This window comes from Polypterus senegalus, chromosome 17 (genome assembly GCF_016835505.1).
Source record: "Polypterus senegalus isolate Bchr_013 chromosome 17, ASM1683550v1, whole genome shotgun sequence".
NCBI lineage: Eukaryota > Metazoa > Chordata > Cladistia > Polypteriformes > Polypteridae > Polypterus > Polypterus senegalus.
The window spans coordinates 100,118,959-100,142,194 of record NC_053170.1 but is presented as its reverse complement, the minus strand read 5'-3'; the positions used below and the strand labels follow the sequence as shown (position 1 = coordinate 100,142,194).

The following is a 23,236-nucleotide window of genomic DNA, read 5'->3' as shown; positions in this document are numbered from 1 at the left end:
ACAGGGTGGCACGGTGGTGCCATTGCCTCACAACATGGAAATTGGGGGTTTGCATGATCTTCCTATGCCCATGTGGGTTTCATCCCCAGTCAGGTTAGATGGGCTGGCAATGCTAAGTTGGCGCTGGTGTGTGTGTGTGTGTGTGTGTGTGTGTGTTCACCCTGTGATGATGATGGCGTCCTGTCTGGAGATCGTTCCTGCCTTGCGCCTGATATAGGACACGCAAGATGGATGGATGAAAAAGGTAACGAGTCACGCACTGATAATAATAACAACAGATTTATAAAATGCCCGCGTGCTCCTGTTTTTAAAAGGTCTCTTGATGCCTGCAGTAACGCAGGATCAGTTCAGGTTTTGCTGATCTGCTGTGCCCTGCTAGACATTAAAGAATTCTATTTTGTCCACATATTGGGATCATTTTCAAAGTCCAAAGAAGTAATTTCATAAGCAAAGATCCCTTCGCAGAATGACAATTCCATCCTGAACCACACGACCCAGTAATGAGCCATTTAAGAACCATTTTTAAGAGTGTGCTCTCTCATTCATCTTTTCTATAAAAATTGTATGTCTATACTTAAATTCTTGTTCATATAATATTGTCTGAGGAGATGAAATGAATAGCTAAACGATCACGCAGGAGGAATGTGAAACGCTCGCTAAAGTTCTCATTCTCCTCTAACAAGACCCGCGTGCCAAGTGCTGCCATCATCTGGAGGAATTCCGGGGTCGCACGACGTCGCCGAGTTCAGTCAAAGTGCTGCAAGCGGTCAAGGTTCAGTGTGGCTCAGACAGATCACAACTCGTGTGCCGTCAGAGCGCCGCGATTACTTCACGTGGTACTTCTAGTTTATATAGCGCCTTTCATCGCGAACGGCCTAATAGAAAGCAAGCTGCTAGATTCGAATACAATGAGCGAAGAGGAGCTCTACACGGTCTACAAGGGGGTCTTCGTCCCTAACGTCCTGCACCCATCCGACAGCCTGCAGTACGCGGAGGAGTTCCTCGTGCGGGAAGGAGACATTTTTGTCGTGACTTACCCCAAATCTGGTGAGCTGAGTGCGGGACAAGGTCGGCGCTACTATAGGAGGATCGGCGGGGGTGCTTACAATTGAGACACGATTACACCACTTAGACGAATTTTTAAAATAAGTGTTTACATGTGTCCATGCATGTGTTTTACACAACAATAAAAAAACGAGCTGAATACAAATGACTGTCCGGTGAAAAGAAAGAGTCAAATGCGGTGGATTTTGTCATCGCCACGACTTTTCCGTCAGGTGTTCACAATTCGCGTTTGCCAGATGCTTGTAAACTGCCGTGGCAGCGGCGCAGCTTGCGATTTTTTCTATTTTAGACCAAAAAAGTGTATGGATTTAATTTAGTGGGCTGCTTAACAAGAATGCTAGAACTGATTCGCCTGCACGTTAACGTGGGATTCGCTTACGTTTCGTTCCCTGTGAATGACGCGCCTGCTGCGATCAAACCGTCAAAGATTTTTAAATCCCACTCCAGCTGTATATGCAAATGTGACCTTAACGCAAAATCATCCGGCGACATGTCGCAACAGCTCCGCCACCAGCCCGTTCTCCTGATATTCAAAGACACCCCCAAGTGCGAAGTGTCACACAGATGTCGCCCAAACATATTTTTATGCTGGAGCTCTTAAAGGGCTCAAATGCCTGCCGTTATGCAACACAAACCATTGGACACATAAAAAGTGTCACAACGGTTCTTCAGGGCGATGCCACAGGGGAAGCAAATCTAAAGAGCCGTTTGTACACGAAGGTTCCAGAAAGATCTTTTGTTCATTAAGATCACAGCACGACGACTTTTGCTACGGCAGTCACGCGGGCTATGTTCACGTTTTCGTGTTCAGCAGTATATGCCGCCAGTTATCCTACTATACTTTGAAGATTTGGCATTTTTCCACATATTAAGAACCTTTACAAAGCCCACAGAGCAAACTTCATAGAATGAAACCGTTCTTTATCTAGCACTGGTCCTGTGAAGAAGCACACAACCCCATTTTAGAAACTTTATTTTTAAGAGTGTACGTCGAACTTAATCGCAGTCCGCAAGTTAGCACCAATTTATTTGAATGTTTTTTGTTGCTCTTTTATTTTATGATCTGCAGTTGCGCAGTCGGTGCTGCGTCTTGGTTTTTCTGTAATGCGCACGTTTGACCGATACACCTGCCGCAGCAAATGCGCATGCGCACTGCACACCATTGTCGTTAAGCTGAAGTTCCGTTGGTCCGTCTCTTCTCTGCTGTCAATGCCCTCTGTGGCATATTTGCTGCGAACCTTAAATACCGGGCGCTTTATTTGTACTTTAGTCACGCGTCGTCCCAGCCCCGCGCAAATCCAATGCCTTCCTGCTAAATGGCGCAGACCCTGGTGCGGGACGTGACTTACGCAACAGTCGATCCCCACGTTTGCTTATTCTCAGCATTCCCCTCTAAACACACGTGCAGAGTCCATTCCGTGCCAGACGGCATGGCGAGTGCCGGACTTTGCTCAAGCTGTATGATAAGAACAATGTGCGGCTCCCTGCGGACTCGTTCAGTTTACAACAGAACTGACACGAGCGGCTTTATGATAAATGCCATTCTGCCTGCATGGCTTCAGGTCACTTTCAGCATCTTGGCTGCCATGGTTGCTATTGCGCTGCGAACGCTCTTTCTCAGTTAGACTGGTTGCGTGTCAGCAGGTTTTGGAAAAAGAATAAACGCCGCAAGGGGTCAAAAAGCGAGCATCTACTGAGAAGTTAGGGGTCAGGGCAGACGATCATTCCAGTGGGATTACGAGTGCATGTAAAACATCCAATAATTACAAACAAGTGCTTGGCATTTCACTGCACCAGTTGGGCTTTACATAAAGTTACATTTAGTCTTGTATTTTATGGGTGCTTTAAAAAGACTTTTCCTGCATGTTATTGTCGGTGTAAATACGTTTAGGACAAGGTACAGAAGTGCTGCCTTTTTAGTAAAAGAAAAAAAAAAACAAGTCTTTTACATTTTGGTGTTCCAAACCTAACGGTTGGTGGGCTTTTCTGGAGCCCTTTCTACATAACCCCTGTGATGGCCTTGTGATAGGTGGGATCGACTCCAGCACCCCGTCTGCTGAGACACTCAGGACGAAGGGGTTAGAAAATTACTGACGTTATGCGGTACTTGTGTACCTTGAAGTTAGTGGGGGTGGTTTGTGCAGGTGCCCATAGGTCCCTAATGTCAATGTCCCCTTTGGGTGCCTAATCTTAAAAACGAGAATCCGATTTGCGTCACGATAACAGAAAAGGGGAAAGCCATCCGTTTAGTACACAAGAACCCGTTATGCATAACGCTATCCATGGACATTTGTATTGCAGGTAGAACTTTGTGTTAAAGAATTTCGGTACAAGTACCAGAATTTCTTCTTTTATGCTTCAAAACTGAATGTACACGTTTGTCATTCGTAAGGAATTCAAGCCAGTATGCATTTATAATAATCATTTCATTTATTTACTGATCCGGTTACTAGTGAAGGGTTAATGAAGAAATTGGAGTATATCCCAGCAAATATTGGCTTCATGCAAGACAGGAGCAATCCCTGGACAGGGTGAATACACCAACACACACACACTGGCCAGTTTAACAATCCTGCACCCAACCTGAGTGCCTTTGGACTGTGCGGGAGGAAACCCCCACTGACACGGGAGGACATGCAAATTCAAGAATAATATTCGAAAGAAGAAGAAGATTAAGAAGATTAAGAAGAAGACGCTATTCCTTTTTGCACAGTGTATTTTCTACCTGGTTTCAGGACTTTAATTTAGATAACTAAAAAAGCATTTTTCTTCAATGCTGTGGTTTAATAATTACATCTCATCAATGCATTAACTCCAATTTCTGTGGCGTAGCTCGAGTTCGTGCCGCTCGGGGCGGGGCTTCCATTTGCCGCCCTCCAACATATCTGAATATGTTAAACTATTTAAATAGAAAATTCAAATGACGTATAGAGAAAAATTAAAATACATTTTGCATAGATTTATTCATATATAAAGAAACAGCAATCATTTTTTATATACATTTATAAGCATCAACTAGACAAGAATATAGTATAGACGCACTGATAAGCCGTGTTCTAATTATTAGTTTAATTACGCTACGAAAACCAGAACCAAAGTAATAGGTGGGGATGTTTTCTGCGCAGAGCAAGAACGCATTCGGATTAATAACGAAACGAAATTATAAATTTTAAATTACTTGTTTATCTTCCTAGAAATTATTATCGGTGTTTATGTTTAGTTTTGTCATTGCCTCATACATTTCAACAGAAGGACAGTCTGAACATTATTTTTCAAGCATTTGTGGTAAAAAAATGAGAGAATTTGACTTTTTTCATACATGAGTGATATTTTTCCGAACCCTGCTGCTTACACACGAATTGTACTGAGCCTTGTGGCCAATAATGCCGCCCGGGCGGATCGCCCCCTTCTAGCTACGCCACTGTCCAACTTGTTCAAGGTGACAATCACCGACTAATACTCTTAATTTGTAGGAAAAGGAGCAATCACTCAGTTAATCAGTTATAACAAATGCCGGTAACTGAGTAAAACAATTAACATGCTGTCAATCCAGGGGACATCATAATGTAGATTTAGGGAGGGTTCTCGATTGCACTTTGAGAAATACGAAGAGGTCTGTTCAATCTATGCTCCAAAACAGGAACATTTCTGGGTGAATCCAGACTTTGGACTGGTAGCGTAATTTGCGTTTCTGCTGTTAGATAGGAACAATTTCTAAGTGCGCCACATGTTTTCTATTAATGCTCCTTAATTAATTTTCGGAACGGGGCTCTTTTTCTTCACGGTGGTGATGGATACGCTGGGACCCAAGTGGGATCGGGCAGTTCTTCTCAGGCTCCACTCACACGCTCTTGACCATTTTATAGTCCATAGTACTGGGTCAGAATGTCCTTGGCCATGAGAGGCTGCCAGAGCAAACAAAAACACTCACAATGACACAGGGGGAACATACAAATCCCATGTAGGTGGCTGGGCGCGGACTCGAATGCTGAATTCGGGAGGTGTGAGGGAGCAGAGGGATCCACTTTCTCATTTCAGTTTCTTACCACAACCACCAGTCTGGACACAGAGCAACTGGCCAGACAAAATCCGGAGTGAAAATTATTTAAAAGGGTACAAGGCAAGTCAAGAAAGTCATAAAACTCGTGCGCCCAGTTCTACTAATCCACTTCCGGGAGTTCATGGAGGTTGTTCATCGAGTACAGAACTTGGCAGGCGGCCACACTCTACCTTGAATCAGATCGGTGGTCGCGAGTCCTGTTTCAAGTTATACCGAGTGATCTGCAGACTTACACAGCGCCTTTCACAGACGCCAGTGTTCACGTGGTTTGCAGTACAATGAGCGAAGAGGACCTCTACATAGTCTACAGAGGGGTGGTCGTCCCTAAAGCCGTGCACACCCCCGAGAGCCTGCAGCACGCAGAAGAGTTTAACGTGCGCGAAGGAGACGTCTTCGTAGCGACCTACCCCAAGTCCGGTAAGCTGAAATCGGGACGCGAGTTTAGAAAACATCAGGTACGTCTCATTCGTCCCACACGAAGTCCATTCAGTACCCGGCAGTTCCATCAGAGACGCTCGCATTTAGCGCACTGAACTTGACCCCTTGGGCTCTGGGCAGAAAACATCCGGGTGGCTTTATGATAAACGGTAGCTTGCGTGGTTTCATGGCGCCTCTAATCCTGTACACCTCAGGGCATTGACACGGGTGCAAGTAGCAGAATACCGTCTCTCTGTGAACCCCGTCAGTGTAAGACTGAAATGTTTGGAGAGCTTTTATGATAAATGCAGATGTGTGACCTTCGGGACTAGATTTACCTTGAACTTTTATTACTGCGTGATGCATATACACTGTAGAAAATGTCAGTAAATTTAACGGCAAAAATGGTGAAAGCAAAATACCTTTTCTAAAAAAAGGAAAGTTACCTTATGTTCTACTGAAAATTACCTGTAGATCATAAAACAATACATTTCATTATTTTTTACAGCCAAATTCTGTAAAATCAATATTTTTTACCTTCAAAATATGTTGCGTATCGTTTACTGATAGTTTCAGTGTGACTAATGTATCTGTTAATTTTACAGTGTAAAACTGTTAAATGGCGAAGGTAAATTGGAAAACAGTAAAGCGCTCTTACAGTAACACCGAAGTTATTTGCGTAAGGACACGCCCTCTTTACCATACTGTTCGGCATATATTTGAACAATAGGAAAAAAACTTAAAGTTAGCAGAAGTATTTTTCCCTGCGTGCTGAAGGTTTTTTGAGGTTATGGAAGCTGATTTATGGTGGGTTGTATCCGATAAACTGGCACACCTGTAGGACACCATACACCACAAAAGCAAACTTTACTTCTCCACCAGACAAGGTGCCATCTCTTTCTTAAACATTGAAGTTTTTTCAGTGTATGTACACTCACCTAAAGGATTATTAGGAACACCTGTTCAATTTCTCATTAATGCAGTTATCTAATCAACCAATCACATGGCAGTTGCTTCATTTAGGGGTGTGGTCCTGGTCAAGACAATCTCCTGAACTCCAAACTGAATGTCAGAATGGCAAAGAAAGGCGATTGAAGCAATTTGGAGCGTGGCATGGTTGTTGCTGCCAGACGGGCCGCTCTGAGTATTTCACAATCTGCTCAGTTACTGGGATTTTCACACACAACCATTTCTAGGGTTTACAAAGAATGGTGTGAAAAGGGAAAAACATCCAGTATGCGGCAGTTCTGTGGGCGAAAATGCCTTGTTGATGCTAGAGGTCAGAGGAGAATGAATGGGCCGACTGATTCAAGCTGATAGAAGAGCAACTTTGACTGAAATAACCACTCGTTACAACCGAGGTATGCAGCAAAGCATTTGTGAAGCCACAACACGCACAACCTTGAGGCGGATGGGCTACAACAGCAGAAGACCCCACCGGGTACCGCTCATCTCCACTACAAATAGGAAAAAGAGGCTACAATTTGCACGAGCTCACCAAAATTGGACAGTTGAAGACTGGAAAAATGTCGCCTGGTCTGATGAGTCTCGATTTCTGTTGAGACATTCAAATGGTAGTCAGAATTTGGCGTAAACAGAATGAGAACATGGATCCATCATGCCTTGTTACCACTGTGCAGGCTGGTGGTGGTGGTGGTGTAATGGTGCGGGGGATGTTTTCTTGGCACACTTTAAGCCCCTTAGTGCCAATTGGGCATCGGCTACCTGAGCATTGTTTCTGACCATGTCCATCCCTTCATGACCACCATGTACCCATCCTCTGATGGCTACTTCCAGCAGGATAATGCACCATGTCACAAAGCTCGAATCATTTCAAATTGGTTTCTTGAACATGACAATGAGTTCACTGTACTAAAATGGCCCCCACAGTCACCAGATCTCAACCCAATAGAGCATCTTTGGGATGTGGTGGAACGGGAGCTTCGTGCCCTGGATGTGCATCCCACAAATCTCCATCAACTGCAAGATGCTATCCTATCAATATGGGCCAACATTTGTAAAGAATGCTTTCAGCACCTTGTTGAATCAATGCCACGTAGAATGAAGGCAGTTCTGAAGGTCAAACACCAGATTAGTATGGTGGTCCTAATAATCTTTTAGGTGAGGGTATCTAAAGGATACGTGTTTGTTATTGGTTGGTGTTACTCTACTGATGCAAACCGTGTACTGGTGTCTGATCCTGACAGTGTTTTCTAATGGTTTATTGATTGGCATACTTATTACAGTGCATGGAAATCAGGTTATGACTAAACATTGACTTCTGTTGGATTGTATTGTAAAGAAAAAAAAAAAGTTATTTACTACAAAGTTATACTGTAGACCTAAAAAAAGTTTCACCTTCTTTTTTACAGTAAAGCTCTGGCAACCACAGCTGCCAGTCCTCGACTGTAAATGTAATTTTTTTTTATAGTGTTTAAAATCATTACAAACTTCAGTGTCAGTTAAAATATTGTGAACAAATGTAGCCACAATTTACTAATTCCTGTTATTACAAAAGCCAGGTGCACATGTGAGGATCTTGCTTGTGGACTTTAGCTCTTCTTTCAATACCATTAACACAGACCTCCAAGATAAGAAACTCACCCAGTTCAACCTGCCATTGGACTACAAAGGACAGGAAATGTTACGGGCGGCCGGGCACACATACAGTATGTCTGAGCCTCTCACCCTTAGCACTGGTGCTTCGCTGGCCTGTATCCTTTCTCCTGGAAATCAGAAGGCAGGAGGCAAACAGAGTTGTGCTACCATCATCAGAACAAGAAGTTCAGTTCAAGAGAGCTGAAGGCAGTGTGCCTCAGGAGCTCCAGCACAACTCCCTCTACCTGGCAAGGGCTGGAAGTGGAGACTCGACCTCAGCCGACAACTCCAGTTACCCCGGGTGATCATCGCATCATGTCTGCAACCAGAGATAGTGGTATGGTCAACTATAGCCAAAACAGTGCTCCTCACGGAGCTGGCCACCCCACGAGAGGATGAAGGCCAAGTACTCTGAGCTGGCCGCAGAGTACATAGTGACCAGGAGGGAGCCCTTCACCTGGACTCACCAGTATGTCCATGTGGCAACTGCTCTAAGACATGAGAGTTACTGGAATTAAGTGAGAGAGCAGGAAGAGAATTGGCACAAGAGGCAGAGAAGGGTAGCTCTTGGTTGTGGCTCAGGAGGAAAGACAGGTGCCACAGTGTTAATATGTGACCCCAAGGCCAGCTTCAAGGGGAGACTGGGTGGCGTCCATGCCATTGTTCCATTTCTAGGATATCTACCAGGGTAAGGAGCAAAACACTTATGAATGGCTGATGACCATGTAGTTGGCCAAAGTACACTGTTGGACATGCACCAGGCAGAGATGCCAAGCATGGCGTAACATCTCCCAGTAACTGAAGTTCAGTATATACAAATGACAGACAAATCACCAGAGGTACAGTCAAGTTTTATAAATTTGCAGATGACATCATACTAACAGGCCTCATTTAAAGCAGTGATGAGTTCTTAAACAGATGAGAGGCAGAAAACCTGTCAGTTTGGCGTAGCCTTAATAATTTGGACATTAACATTCAAAAAACCCAGGAGACGATTATAGATTTTTCAGAAATGGCCTCCGGCTCAACTATAGCCTGCTCTAAATGGCTCAGCAGTTAGGACGACAGAGTCATTTAAGTTTCTGGACACTGTGCTAAAAAAGGGCATTAAATAAACTGGTGAATATTCAAAGTTTTTATAGGTCTATTGATTTGGGTCATTATTGTAATTTGAAATTCTAACTTGCATATACTAATCAGTATACAACCCAATGTGATGGACTGGCACCCGGTCTAAAAAGATTTCCTGCCACATGCCTAGCGCTGCCAGAATAGGCTGTACCCGCCCTAGACCCAGAATCGGACTGAGAAGGCTTTACTGCCAGCATTCCCGCACATCAGGATTAGTGAGCATAAAAATCTTGCCTTGAAATTTATGTCTTCCTTACCTGAAAAAGTCTCACAGGTCCATGGGCTCAATATTGTCTCATGGAAGAGTCCAGTGGAATTTTTACTTGCTAAAAATGTGCAAATCAGCTTGTAACACCCTGTGATGGACTGGTGCCAAAGTGGTTCTTCAAATCGATGCCTTAGCTGAACCATTTGTGTTTCCCCAAATGATCTAACTAACTGAAGGCTCCAGAAGGACTCTTCATTTATTCAGACCCATAACAGTTAACATTAATAGCCATACAAAGAGAACAGATTTGTGAATACCAAAGGGTTTCCTGAACACAATAACACAGGTGGAGTTCAGTTTTTTGATCTGTTAGTATGCTGCACGACTGTCTACTATATATTATATACAGTATTTCTGTTTTGTCCACATATTAGGAACCTTTTTAAAGCCCAAAGTACCAATTTCATATGCAAAGAACCTTTTCCAGATTTAAATGGTTCTTTTTCAAACAGAATTTCTATGAGTAACCACACAGCCCAGTAAAATGTCATTCTTCTTCTCCTTCTTCTGCCATATCTCAGTGTTGTAGTTACACGTTGACGTGGGCTCTAGCATGAGGAGACATCAAACGCCACAGATCTCTGCCTTGGGCCGTCCGCGTTATATCTTGCAGTCCCATGTCATATCTTGAGAGTGCCGTCGACACCCATGTCATTCTTGGGCGCCCTCTCTTGTTGGTTCCATCCACTCTTCCATGTAGTGTGATGTCAGCAATCCTGTTCTTGTCCATCAGGAGTACATGACCTAGCCACTTATGTTGTCGTTTCTGTCTGGTTGAGGGCTTTCCTGATGTCTTCGTTTCTCATCTTCAAGTATCTTTCTGAGCGCTGTCATCTCGAACACGAGCAGTCGTCTTTCCTCAGCACTTCTAAGAGTCCACGTTTCGCATCCGTACAGGGCAATCGGTACTATAAGCGAGTTGTATAGTCTCATTGATAAATGTCATTAAGGAGTCTTTATTCCAAAAAGTGCTATCTAAGGCTGTTTCGTGCCACATGCCCAGTGCTGCCAGGATAGCCCACAGCCTGCTGAGACCCTACACTGGTTTAAGCAGACTTTACAGCTGGTACTCTCTGGCATCGTGATTAGTGAGTATAACAAGCTTACCTCAAAACTTACCTGAAAAAGCTCACAGGTTCATAGGGTCACTATTGTTGCTCCTTGTTCAGAGTTCAGTGAAATTCTTACTGCAAACACTCACAATTATAGTATATAATATACACATTTTTGTTCTTTCCATTCATCCATCCATCCATTTTCTAACCCGCTGAATCCGAATACAGGGTCACGGGGGTCTGCTGGAGCCAATCCCAGCCAACACAGGGCACAAGGCAGGAACCAATCCTGGGCAGGGTGCCAACCCACCACAGGACACACACAAACACACCCACACACACCAAGCACACACTAGGGCCAATTTAGAATCGCCAATCCACCTAACCTGCATGTCTTTGGATTGTGGGAGGAAACCGGCGCCGGAGGAAACCCACGCAGACACGGGGAGAACATGCAAACTCCACGCAGGGAGGACCTGGGAAGCGAACCTGGGTCTTCTAACTGCGAGGCAGCAGTGCTACCACTGCGCCACCGTGCCGCCCTGTTTCCATTCACTACAATCTTAATACATCATCAGACAACACAAAATATTTTGACATTACTATATTAACTTTACTAATACAGAATTTCTCCAACATACAAATGGAAAAAACAAATCTGGTGCAATTGATATACGAGCTTCTTAACAACACTGGGGCCTATACGGGAATATTTACATATCTGTAATACTTTAATAAGTGTGAATTGTCCATTGAAACAGGGCACTAATTAAACATGTTTTCCTAGAACAATGTTCGCATTATAGGAGAGAATTTCATATAAATTCAATCTTATTTTAAAAATGCAGTATTTATGGGAAATGTTAGTCTGGTTTTTGCCTTTGTCACTGCACAGAAAGAGCTTTACATTGATAGCTACCATACCTCACAACAGCTTACAACAAACTGTTACGTTAGTCATAGCCTTTTTGACAAACTGTGAATTAGTGTCCTGTCAAGCTGTACCCATTTGTCCTTTTCTCATTTTCTGTATAGTTAGAATATTGTGTCAAGTAAAACCCGATACTCCACCATTTCCTGCTGAAAACCTCCATTTTTTTAGGTGTTTTTAGCTATGCTGACTTGTGCACTTTTACTCTTGAAGGGACAACTTGGATGCAGGAGATTTTGACTCTTGTTACGAGTGGCGGTGATTTCACTCCGGTGCTGACCCTGCCCAACTGGGACAGAGTGCCATGGCTGGAGGAGCACAGAACAAAAGAACTCAAAATGAGTGAAAGGCCTTCTCCCCGAACACTCTCCACACATTTACATTACCACATGATGCCCAAATCATTCTACAACTCCAAAGCAAAGGTAAGTAGCAGTTCTGTCTAATCGATATGATCACTTAATGAGTGCATGTCGGAACTCAAATTAAAAATTTTGCAGGTTTATGCTGGGCATAGCAGCAGGTGTGGTTGACCTCTCAAAGTGCTCTTAGCCCAGCTTGAATGCCAGGTGGGGAGCTTTCAGTGTGAATTCTGCATGGTGTCCCTGAGTTTACACGGGCTTTCTCATTCAAACTACAGACAAATGGTCAGGTCACATCATGGCATCACAAACAGGGTGAGTAACTGATATGGCTGGGGCGAAATGCCATGTTCAGAAATAACATAACTGGCCTAACTGCACAGTGCAGGAGACAAATGAGACTAACTCGGGTCATAATGGATCTGAGAGGCGGTGGACTTGGTATTGTGACCACCAAAATATGTGGCGGTACCTGCAAATGCATAGAGAGCAGAAGAGTAAAAATAATTTACAAATTTTAGGAATTCTTTTGCCGAGCAGGATAAAAATATAACATTTTTTCCATTTTGGAGTTGTCTTTTTAGTAATTACCTATTTGATAGATAGATAGATATTTTATTAATTCCAAGGGGAAATTCACATAATCTAGCAGCAGTATACGGATACAAAAAACAATATTAAAGAGTAATAAAAAATGCATGTAAAAACAGACAATAACTTTGAATAATGTTAGCGTTTACCCCCCTGGTGGAATTGAAGAGTCGCATAGTGTGGGGTCTCCTCAGTCTGTCAGTGGCGCAGGATGGTGACAGCAGTCTGTCGCTGAAGCTGCTCCTCTGTCTGGAGATGATCGCGTTCAGTGGATTGTCCATGATTGACAGGAGTCTGCTCGGCGCCCGTCGCTCTGCCACAGATGTTAAGCTTCATGCCTACAATAGAGCCTGCCTTCCTAACAATTTTGTCCAGGTGTGAGGCGTCCTTCATCTTTATGCTGCCACCCCAGCACACCACCGCGTAGAAGAGGGCACTCGCCACAACCGTCTGGTAGAACATCTGCAGCATCTTATTGCAGATGTTGAAAGATGCCAACCTTCTAATGAAGTATAGTCGGCTCTGACCTTTCTTACACAGAGCATCAGTATTGGCAGTCCAGTCCAATTTATCACCCAGCTGCACTCCCAAGTATTTATAGGTTTGCCATTATTATACCATTAATAAAATATTAATCCTTTACTAAAACTACTACTAACCAACATGTACTGTATTAGGCTATCTAATTTATTTTTCTTTGGAAGTTTGTTGTATATTCAGATAGTTTGCAGTTCTGACTGAGATATACACACAGTGTAAATTATAATGAAATTCTTAGTTATAGATGCTCAAGAAAAATATAATTATTATTATAATAAGCCACAACCTCCCACGCACACATAAGAACTTGTGGCTTGGATAATAGCTTGGCTGCTGCTGTCTGGTAACAGGCTTGTAGATGGCAGTAAGATGGTCAGACCTGCTCAGTTATGCTGCATGTTAACAATTTACTGCATTAACATTTGAATAGAGCAGGTCCAATTCGATACGATGACAAAGGGAGCATGAATTGTGTTCTTTTTGAGGTTCCCCTGGCTAAAGTCACTAGCATTCTAGGGTCAGATGATTCATCAACAGAGTTTTGGTAATCATTCTTGTTGTTGAGTTAATAAGTTTCACGATCATCCTGTTTTAACGTTTACCTCCTTAGGCAGTAATGTTCAGTAATTCAGTCAGGATTACAGATTTTAGTTCTAATTGTAATGTGCTCTCTTTTCACCATTGTTTATTCACATCAATTTCCAGTCCCTCTCTTGCCATTTCCACTGTCTAGCATTAAAATTGCATCTGAAGTAAGACGTTCAAGCCGGTTCTCCAGAGTACACAAAATGACATGGCACCTGACCTTGCTGTGACTAGTTATGAGATGTCAAGTCCAGTGGCTTTATTGTCATACCATCCATGCAGAGTATTGTAGCATACAGTGGCACAAAATAATCATCAGCGCTGATAAAGAACTATATTATACTATAAAAAGGTTAAAAATAATAGGTAAGTGAAGACAGTAATAATTTCAAATAGTAATGAATAAATAATTACTAATAATTAAAAACAAAATTAGTAACAAATGTACTGCATATAAATAAGCTACTAGGAGCAGATCTGAGGGCTGGGGTGAAGCACAGAGTATAGTATAGTATAACAAGGGAGAACTGGTAGGATGAAGTGGGCCAGAGAGACCATGGGAGGGATGGGAGTGGGCCTTCACAATGCTATAGGATTTGCAGACGCAATTCTTTATAAAGATTTCTTTAATTGATGGCAGTATCAATTGTGGATGGCACTATCTGTTGTGGGACGTTTTTATTGTAAGTGTCAGTTCATCAAATTCATTTAAAATCAATCAAAAACATTCCTCATATGGAGAAAGGCTATAATTCTGAAACCTTTTCACTTTGCTTTTATCCCCACCCTGGATCTTTGCCCTTTCCATCCCTGCATGCTCTACGCCTTCAATAAGGTGTAAAAAAAATAAATTAATTATTATTATCACATTGCGCAGCACTAGGAAGTACTGTATCATGATAATGGGAGAGACTGCTGTATTTTTATCTCTTACCACCAGCAAGGTGAAGAAGGCAGTGCCAGTCAGCAGACAAGGCCGAGTGTGATGGATCCAGTCACATCCAACTTGCTTACTGAGGCAAAAAAATGAAATGTTGATCGTCATACTTTAAAAAATTCTAATAAAAACAAATTACAGCTGTAACCAACAGAATTAGACTTTCATGTAATTTATTCTTATGAAACTGATTTTATATTTCATAAATATTTGATGCATTTGGCAAAGTATAACATGAAATCTGAAATACAAATTCCATTTTAAAATATATTTCTTTTTTGTGTACAATTAAAAATAAAAATGTACTTATTTATTAATAGTATTCTTCACACAAGTTAAATGTTACAATTGTGTTAACCCAGAGTAACGCTTATGTGCTCTTAAATGAAGGAGTTTTCCATTAAAATGCTTGCTTTAAGTTCCGCGTGTTTCTAGGACTTTGACTTCCTGCTCACTCTGCCACTTACATTCCACCACGTTGCCCTTCTGCTGCTAATGTCCACCTCAGTGGCCTTTCACTGTGTTGTTATTTATTTCACTCACAAATGTCTCTGTTTAAGATAACTTTGGACTGTTTTCCTTCACACTTCATTCTAAGGGTCAAGTTAAGACGCAGGACTGTCAACAGTCATCTAACTGTGAATTTCATGAGTGTGCGTTCCACAAAAGACAATTTCATTTTCCCTCTCCTTTATCTTTATTTTTTTCTTCAAATGTAGGTCATCTATGTCTTGCGTAATCCCAAAGATATCTATACCTCCTCCTACTTTTATTATCAAATGGCCACTTTTCTAGTGGACCCTGGAACTCCAGATGAATTCCTGATGAAATTTCTGGATGGAAAAGGTAAACCTCTATTTTTGTCTGTTTTTTTTTTTTAATAATACATTTTTAGACAGTCATAGTACCATAGTTCCTTGCCTTTCATAGCTGAGCACTGAAAACTCAGTTCTTTGTGCCAATGCTATTCAGCTTAGTTTCATAGAGGGCCTTAAGTGGACATTAAGTAATTCATGTTTTTGTCCCCCTTGGTAACTTTGTGATTAAAACTGCTAATTTTGCTTTGAGTTTCAGAAATATCAGTATATCCCTTTACCTTAAACGGGCATATGACCCCTATACTCTGACAAATAATAGTTCTTTTACTGGAACCATTGCATGTCAAAGAAACATTTCATTCTATGACACATTCTTTCCTTAAGAAATTAGCTCTTTGGGCTCTGAAAAGGTTTCCATTAGGTGGAGCAAACAAATGTTTAGCAAATAGTAAGTTAGAGGATACTGACAGATCGAGAAAACCTGAACTTAGCCTGTGTTATTGTTTGAAACAAGAGTTCTTTTAAAAAATCGTGAACCCAGTGGTTTTTGACAAAACTATTACCATCTGTTCCTGACTATTTATGGACTCTGTTACATATCTAAATAAATAGATTTTCTTTCATTTTTAGCACAATATATCTCTCTGTTAATGGATAAAGTGCTGGACTGTAAGGCACAAGTTTGCTGGTTCAATCCCTATCACTGACTCCCTATGTAACTCTTCACCTGGCAATATTTTTGCTGGGGGAAATATAATCGATCTACGCTCCTACCCTCACCTATGGTCATGAGCTATGGGTAGTGACCGAAAGAACGAGATTGCGAATACAAGCGGCTGAAATGAGTTTCCTCCGCAGGGTGTCTGGGCTTTCCCTTAAAGATAAGGTGAGAAGCTCAGTCATCTGGGAGGGGCTCAGAGTAGAGAGAGAGGAGTCAGATGAGGTGGCTCGGGCATCTGATCAGGATGCCTCCTGGACGCCTCCCTGGTGAGGTGTTCCGGGCACGTTCAACCGGGAGGAGGCCCCGGGGAAGACCCAGGACACGCTGGAGGGACTATGTCTCCCGGCTGGCCTGGGAACGCCTTGGGATTCTCCCGGAAGAGCTGGAAGAAGTGGCCGGGGAGAGGGAAGTCTGGGCCTCTTTGCTTAAGCTGCTGCCCCCGCGACCCGATCTCGGATAAGCGGAAGAGGATGGATGGATGGATGGAAATATAAATAAACATTTAGACTGCACATGCAAAGTATATATTGTGAACGTGTTTGCTAAAGAACATCCATCCATTTTCTAACCCGCTGAATCCGAATACAGGGTCACAGGGGTCTGCTGGAGCCAATCCCAGCCAACACAGGGCACAAGGCAGGAACCAATCCTGGGCAGGGTGCCAACCCACCGCAGGACACACACAAACACACCCACACACCAAGCACACACTAGGGCCAATTTAAAATCGCCAATCCACCTAACCTGCATGTCTTTGGATTGTGGGAGGAAACCCACGCATACACGGGGAGAACATGCAAACTCCACGCAGGGAGGACCCGGGAAGCGAACCCTTAAGGGTCTCCTAACTGCGAGGCAGCAGCGCTACCACCGCGCCACCGTGCCGTCCCTAAAGAACATTGCTGTATAAGATTAAGTAGTTAGTGCTATTGCCCCCAAGCTCTGGGGGTGCTAGGTTTAAATCCTTCTGTCTCACTGTCTATGAGAAGTTTTCACATTGTCCTTGTACCTGCTCTGGTTATTCTCCTGCTACTCCAGTTTTCTCTAACCTCTCAAGAATGCACACGTTCTACACACAGTAACCCTGTTATTGTGTCCCTGTGTGTGTCAGTGTGCCTCGTCAAGAACTGGTGCTGTTCATAGCGGGTACCTGCCTTCCACCTGATGCTGCCAGCATTGACTTAGAAATGGTATTTAGCAGGAACAAAAATGGACAGATTAAGGGTTTTTTGTATTCCTGTTTCGACTGTCAAATTCTTTGCTATTCTTTACAAATTTTAAGCAATTTCTGATTTTGCCTCTACAAGTTAGTCTTTGCTGTTTATTTTGCTCATTGCTTTGAAAATTATTTTTAGTTTACAGTAGCTATTGTGGCACTGTAATGACCAAGGCACTAAACTGTAAAGCAAAAGGTTATATTTTCAATCCCTATCATTAGCTTCTTGTGCGATTCACTTAACCTCCCGGAACTCGCATTGTACAAATATGGAAACAGTGTATACCTGAAATATGTTCCGGAATGCACCTGCCATATATTAAAAAACAACTTGAGGTAAATGTGTCAGTTACTGTCGCTGACCAGCCAGGCTTCACCTTATACAGATACGAAAATAACTCAATGACAAGTCTGCTGTGTTATTTGAAGTTGGGTTCTGCCTTGCACCAGATGCTGCTTGGATAGTCACTGGCCTCCTGTGACACAGTAAATGGATTAAGTGGGATAGGAAAAATCAATGGATGGATGAATCACCTACAACACATGCCGATATAGAATTCACTTTGGAGAGATGCCAACTAATTCAATTCCTACCACTCTGTGGCACAGGACCAGACACTCAGCCCATCAGGACTCACATTATACAAGTATGCGAATGTTGAAATATAACCCTAATATGTCTAGAGAGGGAGCTAACTATAGACAGGTGCCAAAAACAAATTACTTATTCAGTCAGTGTCACTAATTCAGGGTGTGGCCCTGAGCAAATGACTTACACAAATATGAAAAACAAATGAATTCCCCGTGAGTTCTCTATCCATGACTGGTTTCTGCCTTCCTCTCAAGGGTTGCAAGATAGGCTCCGGCAGCCCTGTAAAAAGATTATATAGGATATTAAAATTAATGGATGAGTCACCTACACAACATGCATAAGTATGAAATTCATTTTTAAAAAGTGTTATAAACACTTTTATAACACTGTTATAAAAACTTTAAAAAACACACATACTAACTAATTCAAGCCCTAAAACTGCAATACTGAGGGTATCGCTTGCAGAACAGAAATTCGTATGAAGAATTATCTTTTGTGTTTTATTGCATGTGTCTTTTATTGAAAAGTATTCTCTGTGATGCACTAGAAGTGTGACTTGAGTTGGTTATTGAGGGGCCAGGCTAAATCAATGAAGAAATCTTGAATATCCTAATCTTTTACCTTGTTGAAGTTCATTAAATGCATGGTTTAGTGACACAAAACCACAACTTTGTGTTGGTTTTGCAACTTGTTTCCTCACAGGTCATGACATAACATTCTGTAACCCATCTGATCCAATTCATGTTCATACTGGCCACTTGAATGTATAAACAAGTTTTCCTTACAACTTAGGTAATGTCTGTGTAAGGCAGCAATGATAAAAGAAATGAGTGACAAAAGTTAACTGAAATACTGTATGACCTCTTTTTAACTGATCTTGTGAAACTGCCTATTTAACGTTTCAATACCACACACAATCTGTGAAGAAATTGAGAAAAGAACATTTTTCCAAAAGACTAAAATAGCTGAAAGAAGAACTGTCAGTATGCAGCCAGTCTCAATCAAAATGACATATGGTGGAAAATGAAAGACCAGCCAAAGTACCTGTGAATCGCCTCTGCTAAAATCAGTCATTGGCAAAATAATTGTAGGAATGGCGACGATGGTGAAACACAAACTCTTTATCCAATGTGCACATCACAATTATATCCTGGTATGAACAGAAGATGGGAGGCATGGTTGCACAGTCATGAGCACTTTTGCCTCCTGAATTTAGTGTCTTAAGTTGGTATCTCAAGCATTGTCATTGTCTGTACGGAGTCGGCAAGTTCTCCCCATGTCTGCATGAATCTTCCTACCACATCCTCACAGACATGCTTGTCAAGTTGACCGGTGATTTCAGAAAGGCTCTCTATGAGAGCAAGTGTTTTCATAAGAGAGTTCCGCAAGTTATTGGCACCCAATTCAGGTTTAATTCTGATCTTGTTCCTGATAATGCTGAGAACCCTGAATTGGATGTTTTAAAATGTTAAAGCTGATAAATATTTTGTCTTTATTTGTAATGTTAGAGAGTCAGGAAGCTGAACAAACCATTTTTCTATCCCCAGAGTTTCAAGATGAGGACAGCACCATCTGGGCCAGGAATTAGAGCGTAATTGTTTGATACAACTCTGTGAAGGACATTCTATAAGCCATCCCATACAAGAAGGGCATACACTGCCTAGCTGGTATGATGCTGGTCTGGGAGACTAAAATGTCACTGTTTACAATGAACCTTTCTGTTCCAAAATGCTCCATTGGTCTAATCATCCCGGACAGGACTGGATAAACAAAGGGAATTGTCTGCACCCTTTGGTTAAGGATGCGTTATAGGAATGATACAAGTTCGCCACTTAGCTTTCCCTCTCTCTCACCATTTGTCCTTCTTGTCATTTCTCAATGATGAAGACAACTCTATCTCAGCCGCCATATTGAGACTGCCTGTTTCAATACTCCTTTTAAAGACCAAGTTAGACTGAAAATAAGCAGACAGCTGCCTATGAATGCAAGATGCACTGCTACTTAGGATGTAATAGGATTTTTGTCACACTTATTTCAGTTTGCCCATTTTATCTAAAATACACAATTAAATGTGTAGCTCCTACTCCTTCTTATTCTTTCATTCTAACTGTCTGAGGTTATAGATAAAGAACGGTTGTGGGGAGGAAGTGCTGAAGTATAGTACCTTATCACAGAGTGTATGGAATTATAGGCATTTTGGTAAAGACAATATAATAAAGAATGTAAAGAAGAAATTAGGGTCGCCATAGGACATTGTGCAACAAAAGAAAGACCATTCAGGATCTTCAGTGGCACAAAATGATCACTCCTTTCTGTCTTTGCAGTGATGTTTGGCTCTTGGTTTGACCATGTGAAGGGGTGGCTCAGTGCCAAGGAACAAGTCCTTTACATCTCCTATGAAGAGATGATAGCTGTACGTATGAATCATTATGTGTAACCTGTTATGTTGGTCCTAATTTTGCATTAACTGCTTCTAATGTATGCTTTAGCCATCTTCAGCTTTGCACTGTGGTTTTACTTCCACTTTCATTTAGTCCAAAGCAACTACCACATATTTGAATTAAAGTTGTAATTTTCAGTGGCAGATGACACTGCCAGAGCCTAGCATGCTGCCTACCAAATGACTTCAATTTTCAGCTGCAAGCAATCAAAAAAACCCATTGAGGTCATAACTCACTTTGATTTGGTCTGCTTTCAAATAATTTATATTGAGGTGTTGTAGAATTTTTTTTCACTTTATTATTTTCATATCTCTTGGTTCATCTTGAAAAAGCTGCATGTTCTAAAACAGGGTTGTGCTGGGCCGGAGATTTCCTGGGAGCATCAAATGTTAGGTAGGAACTTTGGACCAGTCTGTGTCCATCACAGCATAATATTGTTATGCATTAAAAGAATGGCCACAAGTACTGGTGCGGTCAAACACCCATTTGTAAAACTGCACCCAACCTTATGAAAAAATGAAGTCTACTAACTAATGTAGCACTTATTATAGGGGTGTTTGAGTGACCCACCTAAAAATGTAGAATTGAATTCATTCCCAATTTCTGCTTTGAGTCTTTTAAATTAATAAAGCACTCTAAAATTACACTTTTTTTATTACTTACCCTATGCAGTTTAAAGTGATGGCCAAAAAAAAAAAAAAATGTAACCTCATGTTTTCATACAGATAAATATATAATAGGGCTGTATGGTGATCAACACTGGACAACAATAAACGTTATTAAAATGTCTGGACAAAAAAAACTCACGTTATCCATGTAGTATAATCCACACGTAAGGTTGTCCAGTCGTAAACTCAAAATATCATATTTTTACTAACATTTTGTTAACTAAACTACTTCCGGGAAATGCGCTTGTGAATGAAAATAAAATGCACTAAGATGCGCCCAAGTATCAGAATTGAAGTCCCGGTTCCCTGCTTCATCCAAAATTATGAATCCAGCCCAGTAACCGCATATTCATTGGCTAATATTTGCACTTCACGTGATACCAACAAAAAGACGGCACTAACAGATTTGTAAAGCTAAAGATTAAAAGTTAAAGAAAACATTAGCATGAAGAGAATACACCTGGTACTTGTCCATATCCAAAGACTTCAATAAGCAGAAGGTCAATTCACCCATTTAGACTTCTGCCCAATAATCCCGAGGGATTCCAGATGCGTCTCACTGTTGAATAATATAAATTAATTATATAATATAAATCTAAACGACAGGAAGCCAGTCTACAATTCCATTCATAGCATTGAGACACAACTGGAGTACCTTGGAATTATTTCATCTGGTGCACTGGAACAAGCAGTTTATTCTGCACTCCTAATTTATCCTGTGATTCACTTATTTCAATTCACTTTCATGTGTAACAAATTAAAAAATATATATTTTTTTTTTATTTGTCATTGTTTTCATTTATACCCCCTGCAGGATCTTAAGGGCTCAGTTTCAAAAGTCTGCACTTTCCTGGACAAGCCCCTAAGCGAAGAAGTTATAGAGAAGATAGCAGATCACTGCACATTTAAAAACATGAAGCAAAACAAAATGTCCAACTATTCGTTGGTCCCGGAGGAGTTTATGGATCAAAAAAAATCAACGTTCCTGAGAAAAGGTAAAGTCCGTGGGTCATAATGAATGATGCTGACAAGAATGTCACACATTTAGATCTCCTTAAACAAAAACATTGTGAGGAAACTTTACGACAGTTTCATTATAATGTGGTCTGAATTTCACTTGATTTTTGAACTATTGTTTCCTGCTTTTGTTCTATAATACAGTACATACAAGGGGTAACATGGTGGCACACTGGTAACAGTTCTTGAGTCCTGGTTCACATTCCTGCCTGGTCAGTGTCTATGTGGGGTTAACACATTTTTTCCCCCCATATCCGCATAGGCCTTTCTCTGGCTACTCCCACATTCCAGAGTATTAATTAGCAACTCTAAAATAGTGTGCATTATATTAATATTGCAATATAGTGCCTACTGAATGGTTTCACAGTGAAAGGCTCCACATAAAATCACAAGGCTTACAATATATTCAATACGCTATCACTTCATCTGTCTTTGTATCCATGGTAGAAATAGACACAATTATACTATGTACAGTGTGTGTGACTTTTAGGTTGTGGTAGGTAAATAGAAACAAGTAACATATAAAGCACAGGCTTGATAAAATCTCCTTATCTTTTCAGGGATCTCTGGGGACTGGAAGAATGTTCTCACTGTTGCACAGGCTGAACTGTTTGACTCGGTCTACAAGGAAAAAATGAAAGGGATTGAGTACAAGTTTTACTGGGATGAAAACTAAACCAAAAACACAAAGGATAGAAGAAAAAAATGAAATCAAAGAAGACAAACCTGAAAGAGCGCTCTCTGCATGTGCTCCCTTTTGTCAGAATTCTCCTGAGCGTTGTTATTTCAAAGATGTTGTCAGTTTTATAATCTTGATAAGCCCAAAGGGTTTTTTTTGTAAAAGTTCTTCCCTCCGCGGACATGTAAAGGTGATTTGAATATCTGGAATTCAAACGTCTAAATAAATTTCAGTCTTACTCCAAGTATCTGCTAAAAGTATCGCATTTTTTACTGTCATTTCATTGTTAACAGGGAGGATGTTAAGGCAGAGTGGTGGTCCTGAGGCTAAGGATGTGCACTGGTGTCCGAAAGGTTGCCGGTTTGAATCTCTGTTACTGCCAAAAGAGATCCGACTCTGCTGAGCCCTTTAAGCAAGGCCCTTAACCTGTACTTGCTCCAGGGGTGCTGTACATACCCAGGGGGTATGGAAAAACTAACAAATTCTTAATACAAGAAATTGTACAAGGTGAAATAAAGAACAAAAAAGGTCTAATAGGTGACTT

At 41.5% G+C, this 23,236-nt stretch overlaps 1 protein-coding gene across 2 annotated transcripts; it reads left to right on the top strand.

Moving 5' to 3' along the window:
* The first annotated feature begins 762 nt into the window (after nt 1-762).
* On the top strand, nt 763-22,937 carry LOC120517859 (sulfotransferase 2B1-like). 2 transcript variants are annotated; one of them, XM_039740359.1, is made up of 6 exons: nt 763-1,047; nt 11,739-11,950; nt 15,260-15,386; nt 20,212-20,300; nt 21,811-21,991; nt 22,574-22,937. In XM_039740359.1, exons 1-6 carry the CDS (start codon nt 909-911, stop codon nt 22,687-22,689), a joined length of 864 nt encoding a protein of 287 aa, XP_039596293.1. In that variant the 5' UTR covers nt 763-908; the 3' UTR covers nt 22,690-22,937. The 2 variants fall into 2 exon arrangements, with proteins under 2 accessions (XP_039596293.1, XP_039596295.1); XM_039740361.1 differs by lacking the exon at nt 763-1,047 and adding an exon at nt 5,298-5,542.
* Nucleotides 22,938-23,236: the final 299 nt, after the last annotated feature.

Coding starts and splice junctions, on each gene's coding strand:
- LOC120517859 (XM_039740359.1), top strand. CDS start 909: ATGAGCGAAGAGGAGCTCTACACGGTCTACAAGGGGGTCTTCGTCCCT. Junction 11,951..15,259: donor TCTACAACTCCAAAGCAAAG/GTAAGTAGCAGT, acceptor CTTCAAATGTAG/GTCATCTATGTCTTGCGTAA. Junction 21,992..22,573: donor ATCAACGTTCCTGAGAAAAG/GTAAAGTCCGTG, acceptor TTATCTTTTCAG/GGATCTCTGGGGACTGGAAG.